The sequence below is a fragment of the Pseudophryne corroboree genome, chromosome 9 (genome assembly GCF_028390025.1).
Source record: "Pseudophryne corroboree isolate aPseCor3 chromosome 9, aPseCor3.hap2, whole genome shotgun sequence".
Lineage (NCBI taxonomy): Eukaryota > Metazoa > Chordata > Amphibia > Anura > Myobatrachidae > Pseudophryne > Pseudophryne corroboree.
This window is the reverse complement of record NC_086452.1, coordinates 38,345,659-38,370,265: the sequence shown is the minus strand read 5'-3', so window position 1 is coordinate 38,370,265 and position 24,607 is coordinate 38,345,659. Positions and strand designations below refer to the sequence as shown.

General features: G+C 41.9%; 1 protein-coding gene and 1 long non-coding RNA gene across 2 annotated transcripts in view; one reads left to right on the top strand and one right to left on the bottom strand.

Moving 5' to 3' along the window:
* The window catches only part of LOC134956652 (uncharacterized), an 86,825-nt gene that overhangs the window by 54,331 nt on the left and 7,887 nt on the right, over nt 1–24,607 (bottom strand). The window contains exon 2 of the long non-coding RNA XR_010186058.1: nt 421–514. This is a non-coding gene — a long non-coding RNA (uncharacterized LOC134956652). The remainder of the gene's footprint in view (nt 1–420; nt 515–24,607) is intronic.
* FOXD3 (forkhead box D3) lies at nt 2,507–4,516 on the top strand. The gene has a single exon (XM_063938685.1). The coding sequence runs from the start codon at nt 2,957–2,959 to the stop codon at nt 4,058–4,060; it is 1,104 nt and encodes a 367-aa protein (XP_063794755.1). The 5' UTR covers nt 2,507–2,956; the 3' UTR covers nt 4,061–4,516.

Below are 24,607 nucleotides of genomic sequence, written 5' to 3'. Positions count from 1 at the left end.
AAGAGACCAATTAGAGGAATGATAATTATTTAGACAAGTTCTACATACAGTTATTTCTGCTTAACCTAAAGCGCTTGGAAATTTAGATTTAAAAAAAAAAACAGAATTATTATTATTTTTACAAAAAAAAATGGGACATCTATATTAAATAAAATCAGTAAAACAAATTATAAATATTAAGGGAATTATAAATATAAAATATGCGCATCTTAAAACTATCCGAGCCATGATCGAAACTAATGTCTCATTTCTAGTTACATTTTCTCTAAATATTTTTACATAATACAAATCGTTCATTAAAACCGCTAATAACGTAAGACGTAATAGTCCATCAGGGAATCGATATCGATTTTGTGCAGAGAGACAATGATGTCGGGAGATGAGTATAACAGGGGGAATAAGAGGTGTAGTGACCCTCACCCAGGAGTAGTGCAGAGCGTCCCCCACCTCCCGGCAGCGCTGGTCTCACCACGTTCACACTCCGGGGCTTTCACCGAATACACCTGTCCAGGCCCTGATAGGAGGCAGAGGCATTCAACTGTTTGTCACTTACGGATATTTTAATAAATACGGAGAGGAAAACAGAGCATCTACTGCAAATACCATATGAGGCGAGATAAAGTGCATTAATAAGGAGAGACACACAATATAAACATCGATAGATAGATAGATAGATAGATAGATAGATAGATAGATAGATAGATAGATAGATAGATAAATCAATCTAAAACGGTATGTTTGTGCGAATATATATATATATATATATATTTATATATATATATATATTTTTATATATATATATATACTGTATATATAAAACACAAGTTAATCAATAAATACATTACATCAAATTTAAGAATAGAAACATAGACAGACGTGAGAGTTAGAAACTATCCATGTCAATCTCAAAATTAATTTCCGAAAAATAATAGCATTAGAGATATAGCGGGATACATATATATGAGACAGATGAATAGATTACATCAGATACATAGATATTAGACATCAAATATATAGATATTAGATAGACAGAGATAGATAGATAGATAGATAGAGAGATAGAGAGATAGAGAGATTGATCGATCGATAGAAAGATATTCAGCGATAAATAAGCACAAGGTATAGAAAAAATATTAATAAATATGTTATCCAGCAATAACTAGATATATGCACACAGGTAGATAGATAGATAGATAGATAGATAGATAGATAGATAGATAGATAGATAGATAGATAGATAGATAGATAGATAGATAGATACATATTAGATACACACACACACACACACACACACACACACACACACACACACACACACATATATATATATATATATATATATAGGCCACTAGAGATATTTCTAGAGATGAGTGGATAGAAAAATAGACACATATTAGATAAATATATAGATAGGTAATAGATAGATAGATAACAGATAGATAGATAGATAGATAGATAGATAGATAGATAGATAGATAGATAGATAGATAGATAGATAGATAGATAGATAGATATCAGGTAAATGTATAGATATGTAATTAGAGGTATATGGATAGATAGATAGATAGATAGATAGATAGATAGATAGATAGATAGATAGATAGATAGATAGATAGATAGATGGATGGATGGATGGATAGGAATGGAGATACAGTACGTTTTGCACCTGGATTCGCAATGAATTCTTAAACTAAGACCCCGAATGTTTTCTTTAGCTGACATGGAACAAAAGACACAGAGAACAATTGCTCAGTAAATCTGCGTTTCCGTTTGTTACTTCTCAGATGTGTTTTGAATGTAAATGGAGATTTTGGGGGAACCTGTGCTGGAACCTGTCCCGCTCCCATTTCCTCGCCTTTCACATGCTAACGCCGCAATGATTGACTCGTTAACACTCCTGCACTACTAGTTCCATCGCCTTTATTTACAGTCCCCCCCTTTGTTATCATTCCTCCTTCACTTCTAATAGATTCATCAATAGCTACTTTCACATCTCCCGGCCCAGCTGATGCCGGTGAATAGGACCCCACTGGCAGAGGTGACTGGCTGGCACTGGGGCCCCTGTACATTCACATGCACCTAGCAGAGAGGCATCCACAGGCTGGGGAGGGGGGAGATGGGGGGGGGGGTCCCAAGTCTCCCCAGATCCTTGTGCATAGGCACACAATTCATTCATTCATTCACAAAAATAAATAAACTCTAAATGTGTATATAAAGATAAATAAAGGTATATAAACATAAATAAATAAAAATCAATCAATAAATAAATGAAATATGGGTGGGGGTGCATGCAGCAGGCAGTGGTGGTGTCAGAGCAAACCCCTGCCACAGATCCCTGATGCTTGCAGATGATGATAGGAAGTGCTACTGTTGTCTCTTTGTTGACAATTTCATGAAACAACTTGAGTTGTGCATGGCTTAGCTGGGGGGGGTGTAAGGGGGTGTGACGTCAGGCGGTCACGTGAGACCCCTGCCAGTATATCTTTAACTGGAAAGTAATCTATCAGCCAGTCTTTCAAAGGGGGGACTTTAAAAGTGTCTCTGCTACAGCCCAGCCTTCCTCTGGACACTGCTGCACCCTGCAACCCTCCGGACTGTGTGCAATATCCAGTCCGCACTTGGAGACCCTGATCTATTCTCTGGACACTGCTACTGTAGATATATCCCCCCTACTCCCCTCCCTACTATCCTCTGCTGGACAATCTGCTACCCCCAGACTGGAGGGAGGGGGCACTGGCTCAGGCATACAGGAGAGATCAGCACAAAAGCAGTGTGGATGCACAGGAGCTGTGCTGCAAGTTGTGTGGCCTGAGCAGGGGCAGCTCCTGAGGACTCCTGGACGTCTGGCTTTGCATTTTATTTCTGTGGCCTTCATTTGCACCACTGCACCCCCCACCCCACCCTTTCCCCCATCCACCACCTCCACCCCCCAGGACCACCCTGGCCCAGAGCTGTGATGACCCTGTCTGGAAGCAGCAGTGCCAGTGACATGTCCGGCCAGACCGTGCTGTCCGCAGAAGATGTGGACATTGACGTGGTGGGAGAGGGGGACGAGTCCCTGGAGAAGGACAGCGACTGCGAGAGCCACCAGGAGCACATGGAGGAGGACCTGGGGGGCAAGGAGCTGCCCAGGAGCCCCTCGGACAGTGCCAACGAGGCGGAGGGCAAGGGAGAGCAGCAGGAGGGCATCGCTGGCGCCCAGAGCAAGCCAAAGAGCAGCCTGGTGAAGCCCCCCTACTCCTACATCGCCCTGATCACCATGGCCATCCTGCAGAGCCCCCAGAAGAAGCTCACCCTGAGTGGCATCTGCGAGTTCATCAGCCAGCGCTTCCCCTACTACAGGGAGAAGTTCCCCGCCTGGCAGAACTCCATCAGGCACAACCTCTCCCTCAACGACTGCTTCGTCAAGATCCCCAGGGAGCCTGGCAACCCTGGCAAGGGCAACTACTGGACCCTGGACCCCCAGTCTGAGGACATGTTCGACAATGGCAGCTTCCTGCGCAGGAGGAAAAGGTTCAAGAGGCACCAGCCGGACACCCTGAGGGACCAGACTGCCCTGATGATGCAGAGTTTTGGGGCATACAGCCTGGCCAGCCCCTATGGGCGCCACTATGGGCTCCACCCTGCAGCCTACCACCACCATGCTGCTCTGCAGTACCCCTACATCCCCCCAGTGGGGCACATGCTCCCCCCAGCTGTCCCCCTCCTGCCCTCCAGTGAACTCAGCAGGAAAGCCTTTAACTCCCAGCTCAGCCCCAGTTTGCAGCTGCAGCTGAACAGCCTGGGTAGTGCCACCTCCATCATCAAGTCGGAACCCAGCAGCAGGCCCTCCTTCAGCATAGAGAACATTATTGGGGTGTCAGCCGCCTCCTCTGTGGGGGCACAGACTTTCCTGAGACCCCCAGTGACTGTGCAGTCCGCACTGATGAGCCACCAACCACTGGCACTTAGCAGAAGCGGTGCCACCCTCACCCCCATCCTCAGTGTGCCCACCAACCTACTGTCCGGGCAGTTCTTGCCCGCAGCGGCCGCAGCAGTGGCAAAGTGGCCGGCCCAATAATGCCCATGAGACTGTAAACTTTACCCCCCACCCCACCCCTTCCCACCCACTGCCTACCCCACAGCTGCAAACCAGAACGAACTGAACGAACTTTTAGTGTTAAACTGTACGAATCTGGAATGCATTCTGTACAGGTAACTGCGAACTAACGAATTTGTACATATTTGTATCGAGAAAAACAAATTATTTACTTATATTTGATCAATTTTACTTTCTGGGTTTTTATTTTTTTAAGAAAAAAATATTAATAATAATAATTATAATAATTGTAAGCTAAGAGCACCGAGCTTTCATTTTTGCTGAAGGTTCGCTCACTTTATCGAGAAAAAAAAATGTACAAAAGAAATTTTAAATATTACATTTTCCAGAAAATTAAAAAAAAGAAAAAGAAAATGTCAGTCTATTAAATAAATAAAAAAGTCTGTTTATATATGAATGGATATATATGTATTCTAAATGTTGCTCCATCGTGTTGTACACAATTTTGTAAATAAATTTTTTAAAATGTTACTTCGCCTTTTATGTTCATCGTTCTCGCCGTAGTTAGAATCTTTTTACTTTTTAATCATTATACATCTTAATCAAAAATATCTCTAGACTTTATCTTTAAGTATGCATGTCATCTCATTTTTTTTTGTGTGAATACAATCGGAGCAAACAGATTTTCAAATGTATAAATATGTCAATATTGTATTGTGCACTGATGTGATAGGGATGAATTTAGTTTCAAATACAATGTAGTATAGAAATATTAAAATAACTATATAGATATAGATATAGGTATATATTATTTCTTGAATATATATATCAAGAAATAATTAATGTAGTTTGTTTCAGTCTAAACAAAATAAACTGTTATATCCCTACAAATTCTAAATATATATTACTATCCGGTAAGTGAATGAATTGTGCTAGAAAATTGGAACGATTAATTGTAAATATCTATCTATATCTATCTATCCATATCTCTCTCTCTCTATATATATATATATATATATATATAAAATTGTATATTTATACTCACACACACATCACATCAACTATACCAAATTACATCGGCAATATTAGCTAATTTAGGAATTTCCACGCATGATAAATTCACAGTATAATAGTAACGCTAATTTTCCACCTTAATTTTCACATGTTTTCAATTTTCTTTGTTTTAATTCTTATTTCCTCTTTATCATTTTTATTTTTTCGGGAATTGTAAGACACAGGACAACTGCTTGCACTGATACCACCGGGAATCCTGTCTGTAACCTCAGCTGTACTTTAAACACCGGATATAAAAAAAAAAACACTCTGGTGGAACAACAAAATAATAAATAAATCGGACACTAAAATCCGTTTACGCTAAAAAAATAAATAAAGGCAGCGGCCTCTCTAATTACAACGGTATTTGCTGGTTTGCACGAATTGCAAAAATCCTCGTTATCACGGAAATATTTTTCTTTTTGCGGTTATGTAATTCTTAGGCTATGAGAAACATTATCCCTCCCACTGAGTAAACATTTATACGGCTGGATAAATATAGCGGAATAAAAGAAGCTTGGCCGGCGATGCGATATGATGAGGTTTATAAATAAGGAGCCGTTAATAATGTGACACTGAGGAAGGGTCACCTGCATTTAGCCCTGGTAAGGTATCGGGCCACCCTCCCCCGTACAGAGAACATTACTTGGGCCTGGTTGTGTGTGTTATAGGAGCAGCAAGTTGTCTGACACTTGTGTCTGTGTAATCGGTGCTGCACAAACAGCAAATGTACCAGCGGGAGGAGAGGGCTAAATATAGGCGATACCCCTGGGAAAAGGGAAAGGACTTGTCTTCTTGGATTCACTTTTAGTCTCAAGAAGCTGCTGATCCAGTGCTTCTAAATGACATTGGATAACAGGGTCTCATTCCAGTCCTGATCCTTTGTTACTTATAAAATTACTCCCTCATATTTCAGTACATAGCACCAATACCTCTGCCTGGCAGGGGCCGGAGGACTCTCACTCACAGGCTGTACTGCAACCCTTGCCTCTCCATGGAAAATTATATGTGTGTGTGCGTGTGCGTGTGTGTATAAATAAATATATATATATATATATATATATATATATATGTAGCAATTCTTGATTTTCATACATAATACAATTCACGCAAAATATATATTTATATCTGTCTTCCTACCTATCTAAACATATACTCTATATATATATATAATTTATATATACATACACACATATATATATATATATATATATATATATATATACATATATATATATATATATACACACACGTACACAAGATAGGAAATGTGTATGTATGTATGTATATATATATATATATATATATATATATATGTACATACATATATTTGTCTTTATAAATGTGACAGATAAGATATATTTATGTTTATCTGTTTCTATCTATCTATCTATCTATCTATCTATCTATCGTTACATAGTTACGAAAAAACACAAATGCACACACATAATGGCGATTGTAGAAATCGATTACATTTATTCTAATATACTCTCTTCATAATGATGTTAATAATAATAAATAATAATAATAATAATAATAATAATAATAAATTATAATAGTAATCACGTATGCTCCCAGACAAAAAAAAGTATTATTTGCATGCAAATAAGATTGTGTTGTTTATTTACTTATAGTTTTTAGAGTATCTCTACCTATCTGTGTATAATAGATAGATAGATAGATAGATAGATAGATAGATAGATAGATAGATAGATAGATAGATAGATAGATAGAATTTTCTTCTTATTCTTCTCTGTAATATTCAGTTGCCATGATGCCGGTATTGTCTAGTAATATGGGACGAATTGGATACAAAGGATTAATAAGACTTTTGGCTTTTACGTGTATATATTCTGTTCTGAAGACTGGAAGTGTGATGAGCCCAATTAGCAGATGACAGCTAAAGCCCACCATCAGGCTATAGGAATAACACGGTGGTCAGAGTTTGGACAGCTGTGTTTTCTGCTATTATGAGGTGATAGAATAAAGAGCAGGTACTGTACAGTGTTTTTTTGTTTCTGTAACCTCCTCTGTCACTCGTGGGAACTCCGGCAATACCAACATCAGCCTCTAGATGGCAGAGCGGCTATGCTGCATGCACAGCTCAGCCCTCACATCTTGTCATCCCACGTATAAATATCTTATTACTATATTCCTCTTCTTCTTTTTTCATTTTTTTTCCGAAACTAAAACATTAAATAAGAATTTACTTGTCAGCATAACAAACTATCCACATCTTTTATGCATTGAATTACATTGCATATGTTCTGCTAGCTTGCATTGATTTTATGTAGAAACACGTGCACGAGACAGCAAGAGAGAAATATCATCAAATTCCATTTCGGTAATTATCTGGGACTGTGGTGGCATTTGTCTCGCTCTTTGTGGTGTGAGATTTGCACTGGGGTCACTGGGGATGACTATATACTGAGTGTTTGGATATAGTGGATGAGTTGCGCGTATTTAAGGTTCCATAATCATTTAAATAAAATAGATTGCAATTAAATGCAGGAATATTATAAATATTATGTTTTGATTCCTCAGATCTCAGAAGTGAGAGGAAAGTGTCAGCAGCAGGAGGAACTGGGGCTGCAATTTGGCAGCACTTGAGTGGCCCGTGTAAACCAGTCCTATTTTCTCCTTTTCTTTCAGCTCCAATAAATTATTGGACACATGGGAAAAGCTGACACAGTTAGTGACAAATGCCTATTAGTATAAAGCAAAGCAGGGCTGTCCTCCGGGGGTGTATTATAGGTAACCGGATACAGAGCAGTGATAATATGAGCGCTCTCTGCTCTCTAACAGTTGCTCTAAGGCTAACCAGAGCCAACACTTCACTGCTGGTCATTTACCCTTCACTGCCTCACACAACACCCCACAAGACACACATTGGAACCATACACATACACACACAGCACAAAGACATAAACATCAACAACATAAACATCTACAGCCATCTGCAGGGGGAATAAACTACAACATCTAACACAATTATCAGGTGGTCAAATGTAACATAAAGCCTCACACTTTGTATTGATTAAGAAGTAACCATTTGAATTTCCCCAAAAGAAAACAAACAAACAAACAAACAAACATGAAAGAAAACAAACAGCATAAAAGAAAACAAACAGTGCACATATCCAGCTATCAATTACTGTAAATAACTAATAACGAGTGTGTGTGTGTGTGTGTGTGTGTGTGTGTGTGTGTGTGTGTGTGTGTGTGTGTGTGTGTGTGTGTGTGTGTGTGTGTGTGTGTGTGTGTGTGTGTGTGTGTGTGTGTATTATATATATATATATAATGCAATGGATATAATATACACTGTAGGCTAGGTAGGTGAAAAGGTGACTGAACAATGAGTGGATTGTCTATTAATCGTGTAACATACATATCGTATGCCGGTAGTGTATATTATATGATCAGACAATATAATAGCGGTGTGTAATAACTAGTCAGGCGTTTATAGCATCCCAGGGTCCCCTCACACGTACTCTAACAATGTAACACTCACTCTCAGTTGTCACTGATCAGAATGAAAGGGGGTGAAGGGTCTTCTCTCTCTCTCCCAGCCAATACAAATGACCTGATCTATATACTGTACTTGTTGTGCGACTTCTAGTACATCGCTGATGGCTCATTTACTGACTTCTGCAGAGATGTACAGAGCATTTCCCTGACCACCATACATAGTACTCTGTTACACAGAATTGTATAGGTAATACATGGTTCTGTAATGACCTTACACAGCAGAGACAGGGGGTCTCCGTCACTTTTGATGCAAACAGAGCTACAGAGCCTATTACCTGTAATTAACGTTATCATAATCAGATGTGCAGGTTGGAACACTTAAACAAATAATAAAAATAAAATAATAATAATAATAATAATAATAACAAAAACAACAACTAAATAGTGTAACCAGAGTTCGGATGCAAAATAATTAGTCTCTGCTCCTGCACAACATTTAAATAATTGTAATAGTAAATATTAATATAATTTATCAGTATTACAAATTCTAACTATGTTGCACCAACTGTATCATATGTTGTTCACATAACACTTCCTCATTGATGGAGACATATATACGTGTGTGTGTGTGTGTGTGTGTGTGTGTGTGTGTGTGTGTGTGTGTGTGTGTGTGTGTGTGTGTGTATATCTCCACCAATGAGGAAGTGTTATGTGGATAACATATGATACAGTTGGTGCAACATAGTTACATTATATATATATTTACACACACCCCTCATGCATATAAACATGCAATCTGCATTTAGTCTGAGAAATAGGATATATACATATAAATAAAATTTCATAAATTGGCATTTAACTGAAATCGCTTACTCTTTTCAGCTGTAATCAACACAGGCAGTATACATATGAATGTGTATATTTGTACTGTATATCACCTATATATATATATATATATATATATGTTAGTGTGTGTGTGTGTGTGTGTGTGTGTGTGTGTGTGTGTGTGTGTGTGTGTGTGTGTGTGTGTGTTTGTTTATGTATGTATGTATGTATGTATATATATATATATATATATATATATATATATATACATATTCACAGGATAGTGCTTTATTAAGTTTCAGGGGGATGTTCCCCTTATCAGGATACAATAAATATCCAATAAATATTGGTGAAGCAGAATGCACTCTCCTATTGCAAAATCCAACTTGTGGGGTGGTTCCTAAAATGCCCCAGCATAACAACTGTAACCATACATAACACAGTCCAGAAATAGGGCACTCTCCAGCGTTAGCAGCAAAAACTGCATTCCTTTATTGTCACCACCCAGTGTAACACAGTAGCAGCATCAGCTCTTCTCATGTCATATTGCATAGTAATGTACTATTCCTTACATGATAATACAGCATGCAATATGACATGAGATGTTCCAGGGCTGCTTGTGGCTGCTGCTGTCTTACACTGCTGGGTGGTGACAATAAGGGAATGCAAATCTTGCTGCCGACATTGGGGAGTGCCCTACTTCTGGATTATCTATCTATCTATCTATCTATCTATCTATCTATCTATCTATCTATCTATCTATCTATCTATCTATCTATCTACCTATCTATCTATCTATCTATCTATTTATTATTTACAGTTTCTTATATAGCGCAGCAAATTCCGTTGCTCTTTACAGCTGGACACAATTATGCTGCATTCAGATCGCAAATGCCGGATCCTACCCGGTAAGAGAAACGTGTACTTACCGGGTGGGTTCCTGCATTTGCGCTCCGTTGCTGGCTTTCCGACCCGGCAATATACCGGGTCGGTTGCCATAGCAGCGGAGGGCGCAGCAGCAGCAGGGGCGGGGGTGGAGGCGGCGCCGGGAGATGAGCTCATCTCCTGCGCCGCCTCTGCCTATGCTGTGAATGGGAGCCGTGTCGCATCGGAACGGCTCCCATTCACACTGCGCCTGACCCGGTAATCAACCCGGTAATAACCCTTCTTTTTTACCGGGTTGAATTACCGGGTCAGGCGACCCGCTAATTCACCAAAGGACCTTTCACATCGCACACGGACCCGTTTCGACACGGCAATATGCCGTGTCGATACCGGGTTTTTAGTGCGATGTGAAAGGGGTATTAGATGACAAAACCGTGTAAAAACAAACAGTCATAGAGGTAGAAGGGCCCTGCTCGCAAGCTTACAATCTATGGGATCTATCTATCTATCTATCTATCTATCTATGATCTATCTATTATCTATCTATACAGACACATAGAAATGTATGTATATATATATATATACACACATTACACATGCAGATATACATTAAATATATTACACATCTATATATTGATATTACATATGTATGTATATATACTGTATTTATTTTATATATACTGTATATATATATATATATATATATACATACACATATGTACTATATAGGTATCTCACCTGTTCCCCTACTTCTCTGTGTAGAGCCCGTGTTGATTTGAAGGATGGCAGAGGAGCTAAACTTTTCGAGGGATTAAACAAGCCCATACAATTGATGAATGTAGATACTTTTCTCCATGTCATCTTATTCCACAGTAGCTCTAATTCTAATAAGGTCATTAATATTTTATAAGCTATTTCCACATGACTACTGGCTATGACCAGTATGGCCCATTCAATTCAGGATTTGTCCCTAAAAGATAAATTGAAAGAGTAACAGTTTTGTTGGGAATGATAAATTCATGTCTGACAATGCGGCTGCCAGGACTGAGAGGGGCTTTACGCAAAACGTGATTTTAGAAATAGATTTTAGTTTTGTTCTGACCCTGACAGGCTCCCGTCCCAGCACCCTCACAGTTGGCATCACTGCAGCCCAATGAGAAAGTCGCTCAGCTGGTGCAATATGTGCAACCTTATTATATATATATATATATGTGCACCTCTCCTATATAACAACTTCCTAATATACTGAATTATTCTCTTCTGTATACTGCATTCCTTCCTTTCTTCTTACAGTCCTCTGGTTGTCATCCTGAGATGTGCTGTCAGGTGCTGACTCTTGTAGGAGCCATTATGACAGTTCTCACTACTGTAAGAGTTCTGGGTATATGGACTTATTAGAAGTGTATTTTTTTATATTAATAAATGTATATTATCTTTGTAAATTATTATTATTATTATTATTATTATTATTATTATTATTATCCTTTATTTATATGGCGCCACAAGGGTTCAGCAGCGTCCCCCAACAAAGTACATAAAAAAATGAGCAGAACAAGTTATCAGCAACTCTAGGGTCTATTTATCACTAATCACATACTCAATGTGATCCGGGCGCAATTTCATCACCCAGAATCGCATGGCAGTATACGATTATACCAGTCAGATCTTTTAATGACCAGTCACAAGGACAGAGGCTCCAAAAGGAGCCCGTCCCTCCAGGCTAAGTTTGCCCATAGGCTACAGCAGCACACGCCATCTTCATATGGTGGTAGCTACAGGGGCCAAGCTCCAGAATGCTTTGTATTCCGGAGCTGGTATATAGCATGGTATATAGACATTACCAGGGCCGGACTGCCTATCTGGCACTTCTGGTAAATGCCAGAAGGACTGATGGGCTGGTGGGCTGGGGCCGGTCAACAGAGGTCCGTTAAGACAATGCAGCTTCCGGCTCTCTGGATTGTCCCCCTGCCTCCTGTAGTGCCCGTAGTACCCATAATGCCCATTGCTAAGCAATATGGGGGCGTGCCACGAGTCCATGCCCCCTGACTCGCGGCACGCCCCCATTAGCAGTGTCCGTGCTCCCCTTTAACGCAGTGCGTGCCACTATTCACACGCGCACAGATGCCAGGGCCGAAATGCGGCCCCAGTCCGTCCCTGGACATTACCAAATCAGTGGACATAACACTCAAATAAGCAGCAAGATGGCAGAAACCAAGGGTTTGGTGCCGTTGTAGGGAGTATGGAGTAGATGATGGCATAAGTTAGGGAAGCGAAAGCATGTGAGGGAAGAGGGCCCTGCTCATAAGAACTTACATTCTAAAGGTGAGGGGCAGACAGACAGGGGTGACACAGATGGGGTGGATAGAGAGTATGGGGCAGTGGGTTAGCATGAGAGCTGAACGGCTTTCATGAATTATATAGACAACATTTATTTACATAGCACTAGCTGAGAATAATTCCAACCAATCTCCCAACTACTTAAAATATTGTCCACAAAGGCTACTTACCTGGGGTTCGGTGTTCAAGATAAACAGCGGGACCCTAATATCATCAGTGCACCCACATATCCGACTCACACTACTAAAAATATTGGCTTGCGGGAGTCTATGAGGACTGTACATAGCTAATTTATTTGTTTTTTGGATTTTGTTGAAACAATTCCTCAAGAACATCAGTGATGGACCGTCAGTGGGAACATGAGACCAAACACACAGCATTATCATGGAGATGAACTTGTTATTTTAATTTCCTTGGAGATATGATTTCCCTGTAACTGTGGCCGATTGATGTATCTGTGACTCTCTGCATTACCGCCTACTACATGTCACTGCATTGTATGGGTCATTAGTGATTGTTAGTTTACCCTGAGCGCCCTCACACTTAGCATTTACCCACTTACTGTATGGTGGGGTCAATAGAATGCACTCAGTCTGAGCTTGTTCACCCTGCAGATCACTTAAAGGTAGATCATATAATCATTCCCATTTATTTAGTGCCAGCAATTATTTATAACAAAAGAAAACAAAAAAATAGATTCATTGAATTATCCAAAAGTGCCTCGTATTGGTGACATACTATAGCAGTGATTCTCAGCCTTATAGGGTTATAGTGCACTTGTCGACGTGGATGTAGGTGACTGATTTATTTTTTGTGGCACAATGTTAAAATCTACAGTATCTATCTATCTATCTATCTATCTATCTATCTATCTATCTATCTATCTATCTATCTATCTATCTATCAATCTATCTATCTATCTTATAAATGAGAACGTCTGTTTGTCTGATTGCAATAAACTCTGAAACCACTAAACCAATTGTGATGCAGTTTTCACCATTGTGTAGGTCATTTCCCCAGCCAGGTTTTAGGCTATGTTTCATCACGATCGGCCGTCGGGGGCTGTGGGCGGGGCTCCGTGGGGAGGGTCCCGCACACTGCTCTCAGCAAGTCGTCAGCGACGGCCATACATGTGATAAGTACATTGCGCCACATGTGTACTGTGTACCGTGATAGACTTATTCGTAGGTAAGCATCATAATACCCTCCACCCCACCCTATATTTTACCAAAATCCCCAAATCCTAGGTAATTGACTTCCATCATCACCAACTTCCATCCGAGCGGAGTAGGGAACTGCAGCTAGTATTATAATAACTTAAAAAAAGAGAACAAGGACCGCTGAATAAATAGTATTATACATACACTGCATGGGCAAAAGTATGTGGACACTGGAACATCCCACCCACAGGGGCGTTATAATGGAGTTTTTGGAAATAATAATGATCATATACGCAATGTTTCTTATATCACATGCTTAGATATCATGCCCTGCCTATGTATCACCAATTCAATTGCTCCCGATCGTCGTGTCATGTTTATGTGCTATAATTTACACATTCAAATTGCTGTGTATCAATTATTTTCTGTGTAACAATGTTTCGTTTATTATTTCATAATATCACGAACTCCATAAAAGATAGATAGATAGATAGATAGATAGATAGATGATAGATAGAGAGAGAGAGAGAGAGAGAGAGAGAGAGAGAGAGAGAGAGAGAGAGAGAGAGAGAGAAAAAATGGGGCAGACTTACATTATATCTTTGCCCCCAGGGCAATTATTTTCTGCCCCATAACTGCACCCACTAAGCAAAGTTCTCGGTAATTTGGCCTATTAATGTATTCTGTATGTAAAACAAAAGTGGAATTACAATAACACCAGCTGTAACAAGCTCATGATTAAATGTAACTAATGCAAAGGTCTATTTATGAAGCGGAGAAAGCCACATCTCTGGCATTTTCACCAAAGATTTGGCTTTACTCCGCTTCTATCAATTTAAGAGCAAGTCAATCCCAAATCTCAGGATAGCGGTACTTATTTATTATTATTATTATTATTATCCTTTATTTATATGGCGCCACAAGGGTTCCGCAGCGCCCAATTACAGAGTACATATGCACCAGGGCCGGTTCTAAGAGTTGTGGCGCCCCGGCCAAAATATGGGGGCGTGGCTTCAATTGGGGGCGTGGTCACGACGCTGCAAGAAAATAAATAAATAAATAAAAAGAATACTTACCATCCCCGTTCCTGATCCAGACCCCCTCCGCCGGCGGCACCGCTCTTCTCCCCTCTCTCTTCTCTTCGATCTATGGGAGAGACGTTATTACGTCTCTCCCATAGAACAGCATAGACACTAGAGGTCAATTATGACCCCTAGTGTCTGTGCCACTATGCTGTGCGGTGCGCGATGACGTCATCGCGCATCGCACAGCAAAGGTCCTCTACACGAAGGGAAACTAGACCGTAGCGTCTCCGGAAAGGCGGCGCCCTGGGCAAAAGTACCGCTTGCCCGTGGCAAGAACCGCCACTGATATGCACATAAAACAGGAAAACAGTGACTTACAGTTGAAGACAATATAGGACAAGTACAGGGTAACTAAACATAACTACACCAGTAAACGACATAGAGATAAGTTGCAAGGTGGCCAAAAAACTGCGGGATTTGGGCAGTTGAAGATTATTAAAGTAAGAAAAGGATAAGCACATGAGGGAAGAGGGCCCTGCTCGTGAGAGCTTACATCCTAAGGGGAGGGGTGGACAGACAGGGGTGACACAGATGGGGTACATAGAGAGCGTGGAACAGAGGGTTAGGATGAGATTGGTGGCCAGAGAGGCTGAAGAGGCTTCACTTGGACCCATTCCGGTGAAATCACTTTGTACTTACACCACTGCTGGTAGTGTTATAATAGATAGATAGATAGATAGATAGATAGATAGATAGATAGATAGATAGATAGATAGCAAAGGTTCCACAGGGTGGAGGGTGCACTCTCACAAACAAATAGATCTGTCCACAGAACTTGAAGTGAATGGTTTATTGGTGTCATCAAAAAAAGCCTAGTTGTTGACGTTTCGGTTGCAAACCTTTATCAAGACCGGCAACACATCAGAACAACGTATTTATTAAATTCATGCTATGTGGCCCGGGAGGCAGAGTACTCAATGTACATATTTTTGTTCTTTTCTAGACACACTATATATGTCTTCTTGAATTTAATAAGTACGTTGTTCTGATGTGTTGCCGGTCTTGATAAAGGTTCGCAACCGAAACGGAACGTCGACAGCAAGGATTTTTTTGATGACACGCCGCGGGGGGCACGCCGTCACGATGTATGGGGGCGTGCCATGAATCAAGGGGACATGGACTCGTGGCACGCCCCCAGCAAGCGTCGCCCAGAAAATGGGGGCGTGCCACGAGTTCACATCCCCTTGACTCATGGCACGCCCCTATCTATCTATCTATCTATCTATCTATCTATCTATCAATTATAACACTACCGGCAGTGGTGTAAGTACAAAGTGATTTCCGCGGAATGGGTCCAAGTGAAGCCTCTTCAGCCTCTCTGGCCACCAATCTCATCCAAACCCTCTGTTCCACGCTCTCTATGTACCCCATCCATGTCACCCCTGTCTGTCCACCCCTCCCCTTAGGATGTAAGCTCTCATGAGTACGCCCCCATTTTTTGGGGCGATGCTTGCTGGGGGCGAGGGCGCGCCGTGAGTTCCGGAGGCGTCGACTCACGGCATACCACCATTTCCATGGAGACCAGAGAGCGGCTAAACCAGAGAGCCAGAAGCTGCGCTGCGCGCGGCCTTCCCGGCTCACTGTGGGACCAGACCGGACCACCTGCCCGTCGGCCCTACTGGCATTTGCCAGATGGCCAGTCCGGCCCATATATATATCAAGGGGCCCAGACCATGCACTCTCTAATGGTTAGGCAAACAAATGTGGTGGCTGGCCACACCCCCTCTGGAGACTGGTTGCACCACTAAACATGGGCCTCTATCACTGCATCCGCCCCCCTGCCCCCCTCCCGGTGGGCCCTTCATGCCCCAGACCGGCACTGTACCAGTGGCAAACGCAGGATTTCTAGAGGGGGGTTTCCAAATGCAATCCACAATCTCCCACTCTGCATAACATTAGCGCCAGTGCAGGAGACTGGGGGAGCGGTAGAAGAACCTAGTAACAACCCTGGACATTAATGTACACATTGGTCTTTTTATACACTGGATACTGTATGGAATACGGAATTAATATTTAACACTATAGATGGTCTATAGTATGGGCTGTATCACACATATTTAAATAATATAAATACCATAATAAATAAATACACAAATATAACAGAACCAGTACTGCACTTTCTAAGCACACATTCTCCCACCTCATGGTAAGGCTCCTGGTAGCTGCTCTCTGGTACAGTGCAATGACTGAGGACTCAGATCCACACACACAGCAAACTTGGCAGAAGAAGCTGCTACCACTGGGCATGTGCAGCAGCCCTGCTCTGTTCCTTGAACTGCATGTTGTGGCAGCGGCTCTCAGATTGCCATTGTTGTCATAATTTGAGCAACTTGCCAAGTGGAGGGGGGTTTCTGGGCAACCGGAAACCCCCCCTGCGTTTGCCTATGCTGTACTCCCCAGTATTGTCATTCTACAATAGCCTCAGAGGGCCACTATGCACAGCTTCCATAGCTAGAGCAGGGTCAGGTCAATGAGAAGAGAGTGACACAGTATAATTAGGCCCTGGAAACAGAATATCCAAGGATCGCTATATAAAGTGATCACCTACACTTTGGCCCATTACATTTCAGCCAACCAGAGTGTCCAAGCTCTGATGTCATAAATATTATTATTCCCCTCCACTTTGTTATACAAGTAGTGTCTGTGCACTATTATATATTAATCCATCTCATTTTACTTAGTCATTGTACTTTTACATATGAAGTTTGTACTATATTGGTTAAAACTTCCTTACAAATCTTCCTTTGTAACCAGTAGGACCCTATACTGCAGTTTTGATGGTCAAATACCCAAGAGCCAAGTATAAGTCATTATACTGGGGTCTCCACACTGTGCTGAGAGCTCAGAGTCTGTCTGCTGCACAGAAAGCCCAGCTAACCACATACCCATAAGCAGCAGCTGCGGCTATTCCTTGGCATCTGATATTGGGACACCTCGTTCCCTTTAAAGGTCCTGAAAACCCTTTATTACATTTGTGTATGAGCAGGCATGATGGTCGTAACGTTGGCCCATTTCTCATGTTTTATAACAGGAGGACTGTGTGGAATGGTGAACGTGGACCCATCAGCGTATAACATAGAACCTCATCTGTGCTCACCGTGCCACCTCACATATTATAAAATCCAGAGGAGGGAGGGTCAGCCCGGGACATGGGGAGTATACGTGTATTGCTTTAGATCTTTCATTCAACTGGCATTAGGAAGAGTGGAGCAGATTTATTAACCTGGAGAACGGATGAAGAAGTGATAAACCAGTGATAAGCGCAAGGTGATAACGCACCAGCCAATCATTGCAGATTTGAAAAATAACAGTTAGGAGATGATTGGCTGGTGCATTATCACCTTCCACTTATCACTGCTTTATCTCTTCTCCAGGCTTAATACTGTACATCTGCTCCAGTGTGAGGTAAGACCTAGTGTAAAATGGTGTTTGTATTTTTCTACCACATCTTGCATGGGTGCAACTGCATGGGGAGGGAAAGTACAGTAAGGGAGTGTTCATGCAAATTCATCCTAAGCAGACCAGCATGGACGGTGTAATGGTTAGCATTGCTGCCTCTCAGCACTGAAGTCATGGGTTCAATTCCCACAATGGCCCTAACTGTGTGGAGTTTGTATATTCTCCCCGTACTTGCGTGGGTTTCCTCCGGGTACTCTGGTTTCCACAAACAATCCAAAAATATACTGGTAGGTTAACTGGCTCCCAACAAAAAATTAACCCTAGTGTGCACGTGTACATGTGGTATAGAGTGTTAGCTCCACTGGGGCAGGGACTGATGTGAATGGCCAAATATTCTCTGTAAAGTGCTGTGGAATATGTGTGCGCTATATAAATAGAAACATAGAATTTGACGGCAGATAAGAACCACTTGGCCCATCTAGTCTGCCCATTTTTTTTTTATCCTTTAGGTAATCGCAACCCTTTTTGAACCTTAATTCTTTGTAAGGATATTCATATGCCTATCTCAAGCATGTTTAAATTGCTCTGGTAATGGTAGTTTAAATAACTGGTAATAATAATAATAATAATACATTCCAAGAAATGGGACTATTGGGGGAATGAGGTAAATAAGGACCCTCGGTTCTGATTGAGCTAATATATCTAATACAACACAATAAACAACCTAGGAAGCCACCATATATGCTATATCACTGGATATTTATGAAGAATTTGTAGTTTCCAATTAAAATGATGTTCTGCCTGCCCCTGAGAACGGAGTATAAATGCCATTCATTTTAAAGCACTATAAGTCTATAAGTAAATGTTAATAAAAATATATGGGCAGAACATCATTAGGATATATAGGGAAATGTATGAAAGCTCCTGTAAAATTAATTAGCAACCAACTAAAACTTCAGTTTCATTTGCTATAGTAAAAAGTGCCAAAATGGACTGGTTGCCATGGGTTACAGCAAGTTTACAGCACAGTTACCGGCGGAACAGTTCTCCCCCACCCCCTTCCTGATTATAGGGTCCTAGGCAAGAAATTAGTTTCAGCCGCCTTTCCCTCCATCGTTCATGATAAATCCACACATGGAAACGGGCTAGAGTGATCTGTGCCTACCAGTGCCCTCTGGGACCTAGGCAGGAGGCTATAATGCATAATGGAAAATACAGCAGTGCTGCCTATGATTGCTATGTGTATACATGCAGGCCTCTCACACAACACTTACATACCCTCTAACTGTATCTTTTTAATAGGTACAGTACCTTTTTTATGGTCTGTACCTATTTTTGGCTCTCCAAACTTCCATTGAAAGTATAGGAAAAGGGGCGTGGTCACGCCCCCTTTACCCGTGGTCACGCCCCCTTTTCTAATTTGTACCGATTTTTGTGTGTAAAATGTTGGAGGGTATGAACTTACAAACCGCAGGGCCGGATAAAGGGCCACATGGGACTGGGGCTGAAAATGGTCAAGAGCGTACTGTGAGAAGTGGAGGAGGTGTGGCCAGGGCTGTGTGGGTGTGGTCAGTGGCATGTGGGCGTGTACACCCTCACACATCAGCCCAATGTCTCCTCCTTATATATGTAAAAGAACAAAGATTGCATCATTTTATAAAGAAAATGGAATCAAAATTTTAATGCTTGTGATTTATAGTCGATAGTGTGACCACCTGGTCGTCATTATGCTGTCATGATGATCAGGGCTGTCTTAACAGCAGTGTAGGCCCCTGGGCATAGCAATGCACTGGGCCCCCTACCCATCTTCCAGCAGTAGGGGTGGGGGGTGCTATCAGTGGCAGCTGTGAAGTCCCGCGGGCGGTAGGGGGTGTTCTATCTTCCGCTCAGCATGTAGGACCTGGCGCAGTAATTTCTGCTAATTACTCCTGTACTGCACAGATGGGGCTAAACTGTAGAAGGGGGCATTGAGCTGAATGAAGGGACCTCGGTACATGACTTCCTGGGTGGTAGGGGGTGTTTAAAATGTAGGGGACGGTGGATAGTGGAGTGGGCTTAATATTTATCATTTTCCGATGGGAGGGCAGATTGCTTGACTGCAGATATCTCAAGTTCCTCAAAATATATTTCTTAGCTTTGAATGGGATAAAAACTATAGAGTCTCACCTTTCAGAAGGTTCTGTGGACTTGGGAATCAGAGTTCAGGAGCCAGAGCAATTCACCAACGAAAATATAAAACTGCATATTAGGAGTGTGGAGCTGGAGCAGGGATCAGCTGCTTGAAGCAGGGCCGGTGCAAGGTCTCTATGCACCCTAGGCTAAGCTTTAACCTGGTGCCCCCTAATTTGAGGAGCGGTTATGGGGGCGCCCCTCGGGAGCCATAGTTAAATCCGCCTCCTATGTGCCTTCACATGACTTGATGTTACTCATGTCGGCGCAAAGGAAGCGCTGTGGCATTATGTGGTACAGCCTGATAGTGGTAGTTGCACCCGGTTAGACCCGCAGCAACAGCCAGCACAGTGTAAAAGGAGGCCGCCGCATATAGAGACATCCTTCAGTTTTTTGCTAGATGAATTCAGTGGCGCCCCTAGGCAGCCGCCTAAAGTTGCCTAATGGTAGAGCCGGCCCTGGCTTGAAGGCTGATATCTCTGGTTCTTGCCATAGTAGAGACAAGCTGCCAAAGTCCACCAAAAGGGGAGAGTCTCAGCTTTTGGATTATACCCTCAGAAAAACTCTAAATCAGACAGAACCCGAGATATCTGGCGGGAAGAGCAATTAACAGGCTTGGATGGGGACCGCTGCTTTCAAGTCGCATATCTCCAGTTCCCCTGGGACGATTTTCAAAAATCTGGTACCCCTGGAAAGAGGGGACCCTCAGCTATCAGCTTAGGGCCCTTATACTCCTGGGGCCCTTGGGCAAGAGCCCATTGAGCCCATACGAAAAGGCGGCCCTGATGATGATGGGCCTATTCTTATGGGCAGGCCTGGGACTGTAGTCCCTAACCTCTCCACTGCTAATCTGGACCTGACATTGCCAATTATAGCAGCCCTAGGTGGAGGACCTAAGATTCTCTGTGCATTTGTAAAATGACTGAGCCTGTGTCTCCTGGGGATAATTTGCATCTGGATATATACCCAAGATGGCGTCTTTTTAAATGTCACCTTTGTCTTGGGACCCTGCGGGAAATGAGCTGTTGAGGGCACCCAACCCACTGTTGCATGCACTTGCAAAAGTATATATCATTTTTTTTTTTTTTACTATGAACTTTAATACAACTTTATTTAACCCTTCCAGGAACAAACAGTGATTAAACTAGATATGTGTTAACAGTGGGTTATAGGTGGTATCCCAAGCACACTGCGCCAAATAACCCTGGCATGCGACGGGTTAACGCGATCCACGTTATGTACTCTTAGGCTACAGCAGGTATTACCCTCCCACGGAAGGTTTTTTATTCAGTGAATGTTCAATGTAGCAGCTACAAATGAACTTAGTGCGTCTCTGGTACAGAGCAGGGAACAGACTCTCAAGCCATAAAATGCACTTAACAGTCTATTTAATAGTGGCAAGGTCCTTGAAAATGCAATCTCCATGCTAATCTCGCCTTTTGCGAAATCACAGAGGGAAAATAGGTCAGTACGCGGCAGGATCTGCGCCTTGTATTGGAAATGTGACATTTATTCTTATTTAAACAAGTAAGTAAACTTCCCCTAATTTCTATTCAGGACTCAGTAAGCAAGATGAGAGCGGCCGCTGGCACTTGTCAGGTTTATGAAGATTACGGACGCCATGCCAAACGCCGTAGAGGTGGCAAAGTAATCTCCAGGTGCTCCACAATGGATCATTAAGTGTAGCCAAGAATTAACTAAACTGCCACCTTCAGGTTTTACCTTCAGCGGAAGATTGTACGAGGAGTAATAGCCCCTGAGCAACAAAATCCATGCCACAGTAAAAGGCAGCCGCTTCTATCGGAGACCTTTTAAACAGCACTTTGTGACTGATGAGCCGTGCGTTAATTGTCACTCGGATTTAGATGCGAACAGCTATTTATTTAGATGTTTAACTTTCCTGATCATTTTCCAATAGCTCTACAGATCACCGATGGATGTATACTACACCTAGGCGGCCATTGCTAGGCCGTGATCAATTAGCCATAGCACTGCAAGAGTTAAAGAACTATAGACTACATCTGTCCTCTTAATTCGGACACTTAAAGAAAGTACAACACAACACTCCGCACCACTGAAACCCATAGTCTGGTATATACTAGTCGGTATCCGGTCTCTGAAAAAAATCATGTCGACCTTTTGACCTGTCGACCTAGAACATGTCGACCTAGAAACCCTGTCGACCAAGTTACTGTCGACCAATAGTGGTCTACTTAGACACTGCCCACCCTCCATACTACACCCATACTAGTCATATCTATTAAGAGATCCTTGATTTACTTCCCTCTGAGATACTATCTGGTTTTCTAACTTATTTTTGTAGCATAGTGAAATTTATCCTTTTAATTTAAGCCTAATATACATGGACAAAAATACATTTATGGACATTCAAAATGAAAACTATGATGGTTCTAAAGCATTAACTACTACATGTTCCAACTTATCTGCCTTTATCTGTATATTATTTATTTTAAGCAGTAGAATATATATATATATATATATATTTCATCTTCAAAATTTACAGAAGATAATATATATGTGCTGGAGCAATAATAAAATGAAGCCAGCAATTCACAATTTAGTAGGCTATTGAAATAACATGAATTGGTATTGATTAGCAATTACAGGAAAATCACTGGAATGTACATTGCTTGTATTTAATTATGGGGAATTAGCTCTGAAACTTACACCGTAAAGGTCCTGGAAATGGCAAAAACATCTAAATGTATCATTTAAAATTTCAATCTGGTTAAAAATGTAGATTTAAAATGTAAAGGCATTATTAACACTGATTATTAACACCGATTATTATCACCAATTATTTACACCAATTATTTTCACTGATTATATACACCGATTAGTTGGTTGGTGATCCAGGACCAATTCAATAATGTATGGTCAACATAACAGGTAAAATCAGTGCTGGTGAATGCCACTCATAAACCAAGTGGACAAACAGAATTGAATGCTGTCTCTAACCACACAACTGACCCTAAGGATGAATTTTAGGGGGGAATTCAATTAGCCCCCCAAAATTTTCAGGAGGCAAAAATGTATGTGGGTGTGGGTGGTGGAGGGGGGGGGGGGGATGCAGAGTTCGTGATATTTTGCAGATTTTTCACATTTTATTAATTAACCACATTTTTTGCCCATGAAAATGTTTCTATTTTTGGGTGAAAACACATAGGATCTGTGATAAGTTCCCAACCTACGTGTTTCGCAAACGCGGCTGCGAATAACAGGCTGATATCGGGGACTTTTTTCACCTTACTCAGGCGGGTGGGGAAAAAAATCCCAGATGAGTGCCAGTTTTCGGGGCTAATTGGATAGCCCCTGGCATAAATTACCGCAACTGATTAAATTCCTCCCTTAGGCTCCATTTACTTATTTTTTTTCTGAATTCCTCAGTAAGTGACTTCTGTCCTAGGGGTGCCATGGAAAGAATCTGATACTCTAGGCGCCGTGATTCAAAAAAGTTTGATTACCAGTGACTATGCACAGGCAAACTGCACATGCACCGGATCAGGTATACGCCGATAGATAGAGATCACTGGAGCGTAGGGATTGCGCCATCCAACGACGGACATCTGTTTTTGTGAAATGGGCGTTTCTGATTGGTTAGTGGGCGGCAACCATGTGAACACAATAGACTCTTCTGTCTCATAGCGCACAGGCGGACATTGGATATCTGGTGATGACGGATCTGTTGGACCCAGCATTGGATGGGAGCATGTTCAGATACTGATAATGACAGCTGGGGACATATAAACAGTGGGCGGGATGGGCTTCTATAGTCAGATGCATGGATTTTTCGGCATATAAGGGCGAATTCTCGCATTAGCTCCTCGGCCCTCATTCCGAGTTGAGCGCTCGCTAGCTACTTTTAGCAGCCGTGCAAACGCAAAGTCGCCGCCCACGGGGGAGCGTATTTTCGCTATGCAAGTGTGCAAATGCCTGTGCAGCCGAGCTGTGCAAAAACATTTTGTGCAGTTTCTGAGTAGCTCTGGACTTACTCAGCCGCTGCAATCACTTCAGTCTTTTTGGTCCCGGAATTGACGTCAGAGACCCGCCCTGCAAAAGCCTGGAGATGCCTGCATTTTTCCAAACACAGAAAACGGTCAGTTGACACCCATAAACGCCCTCTTTCTGTCAATCCCCATGCGATCGCCCGTGCAAATGGATTTTTC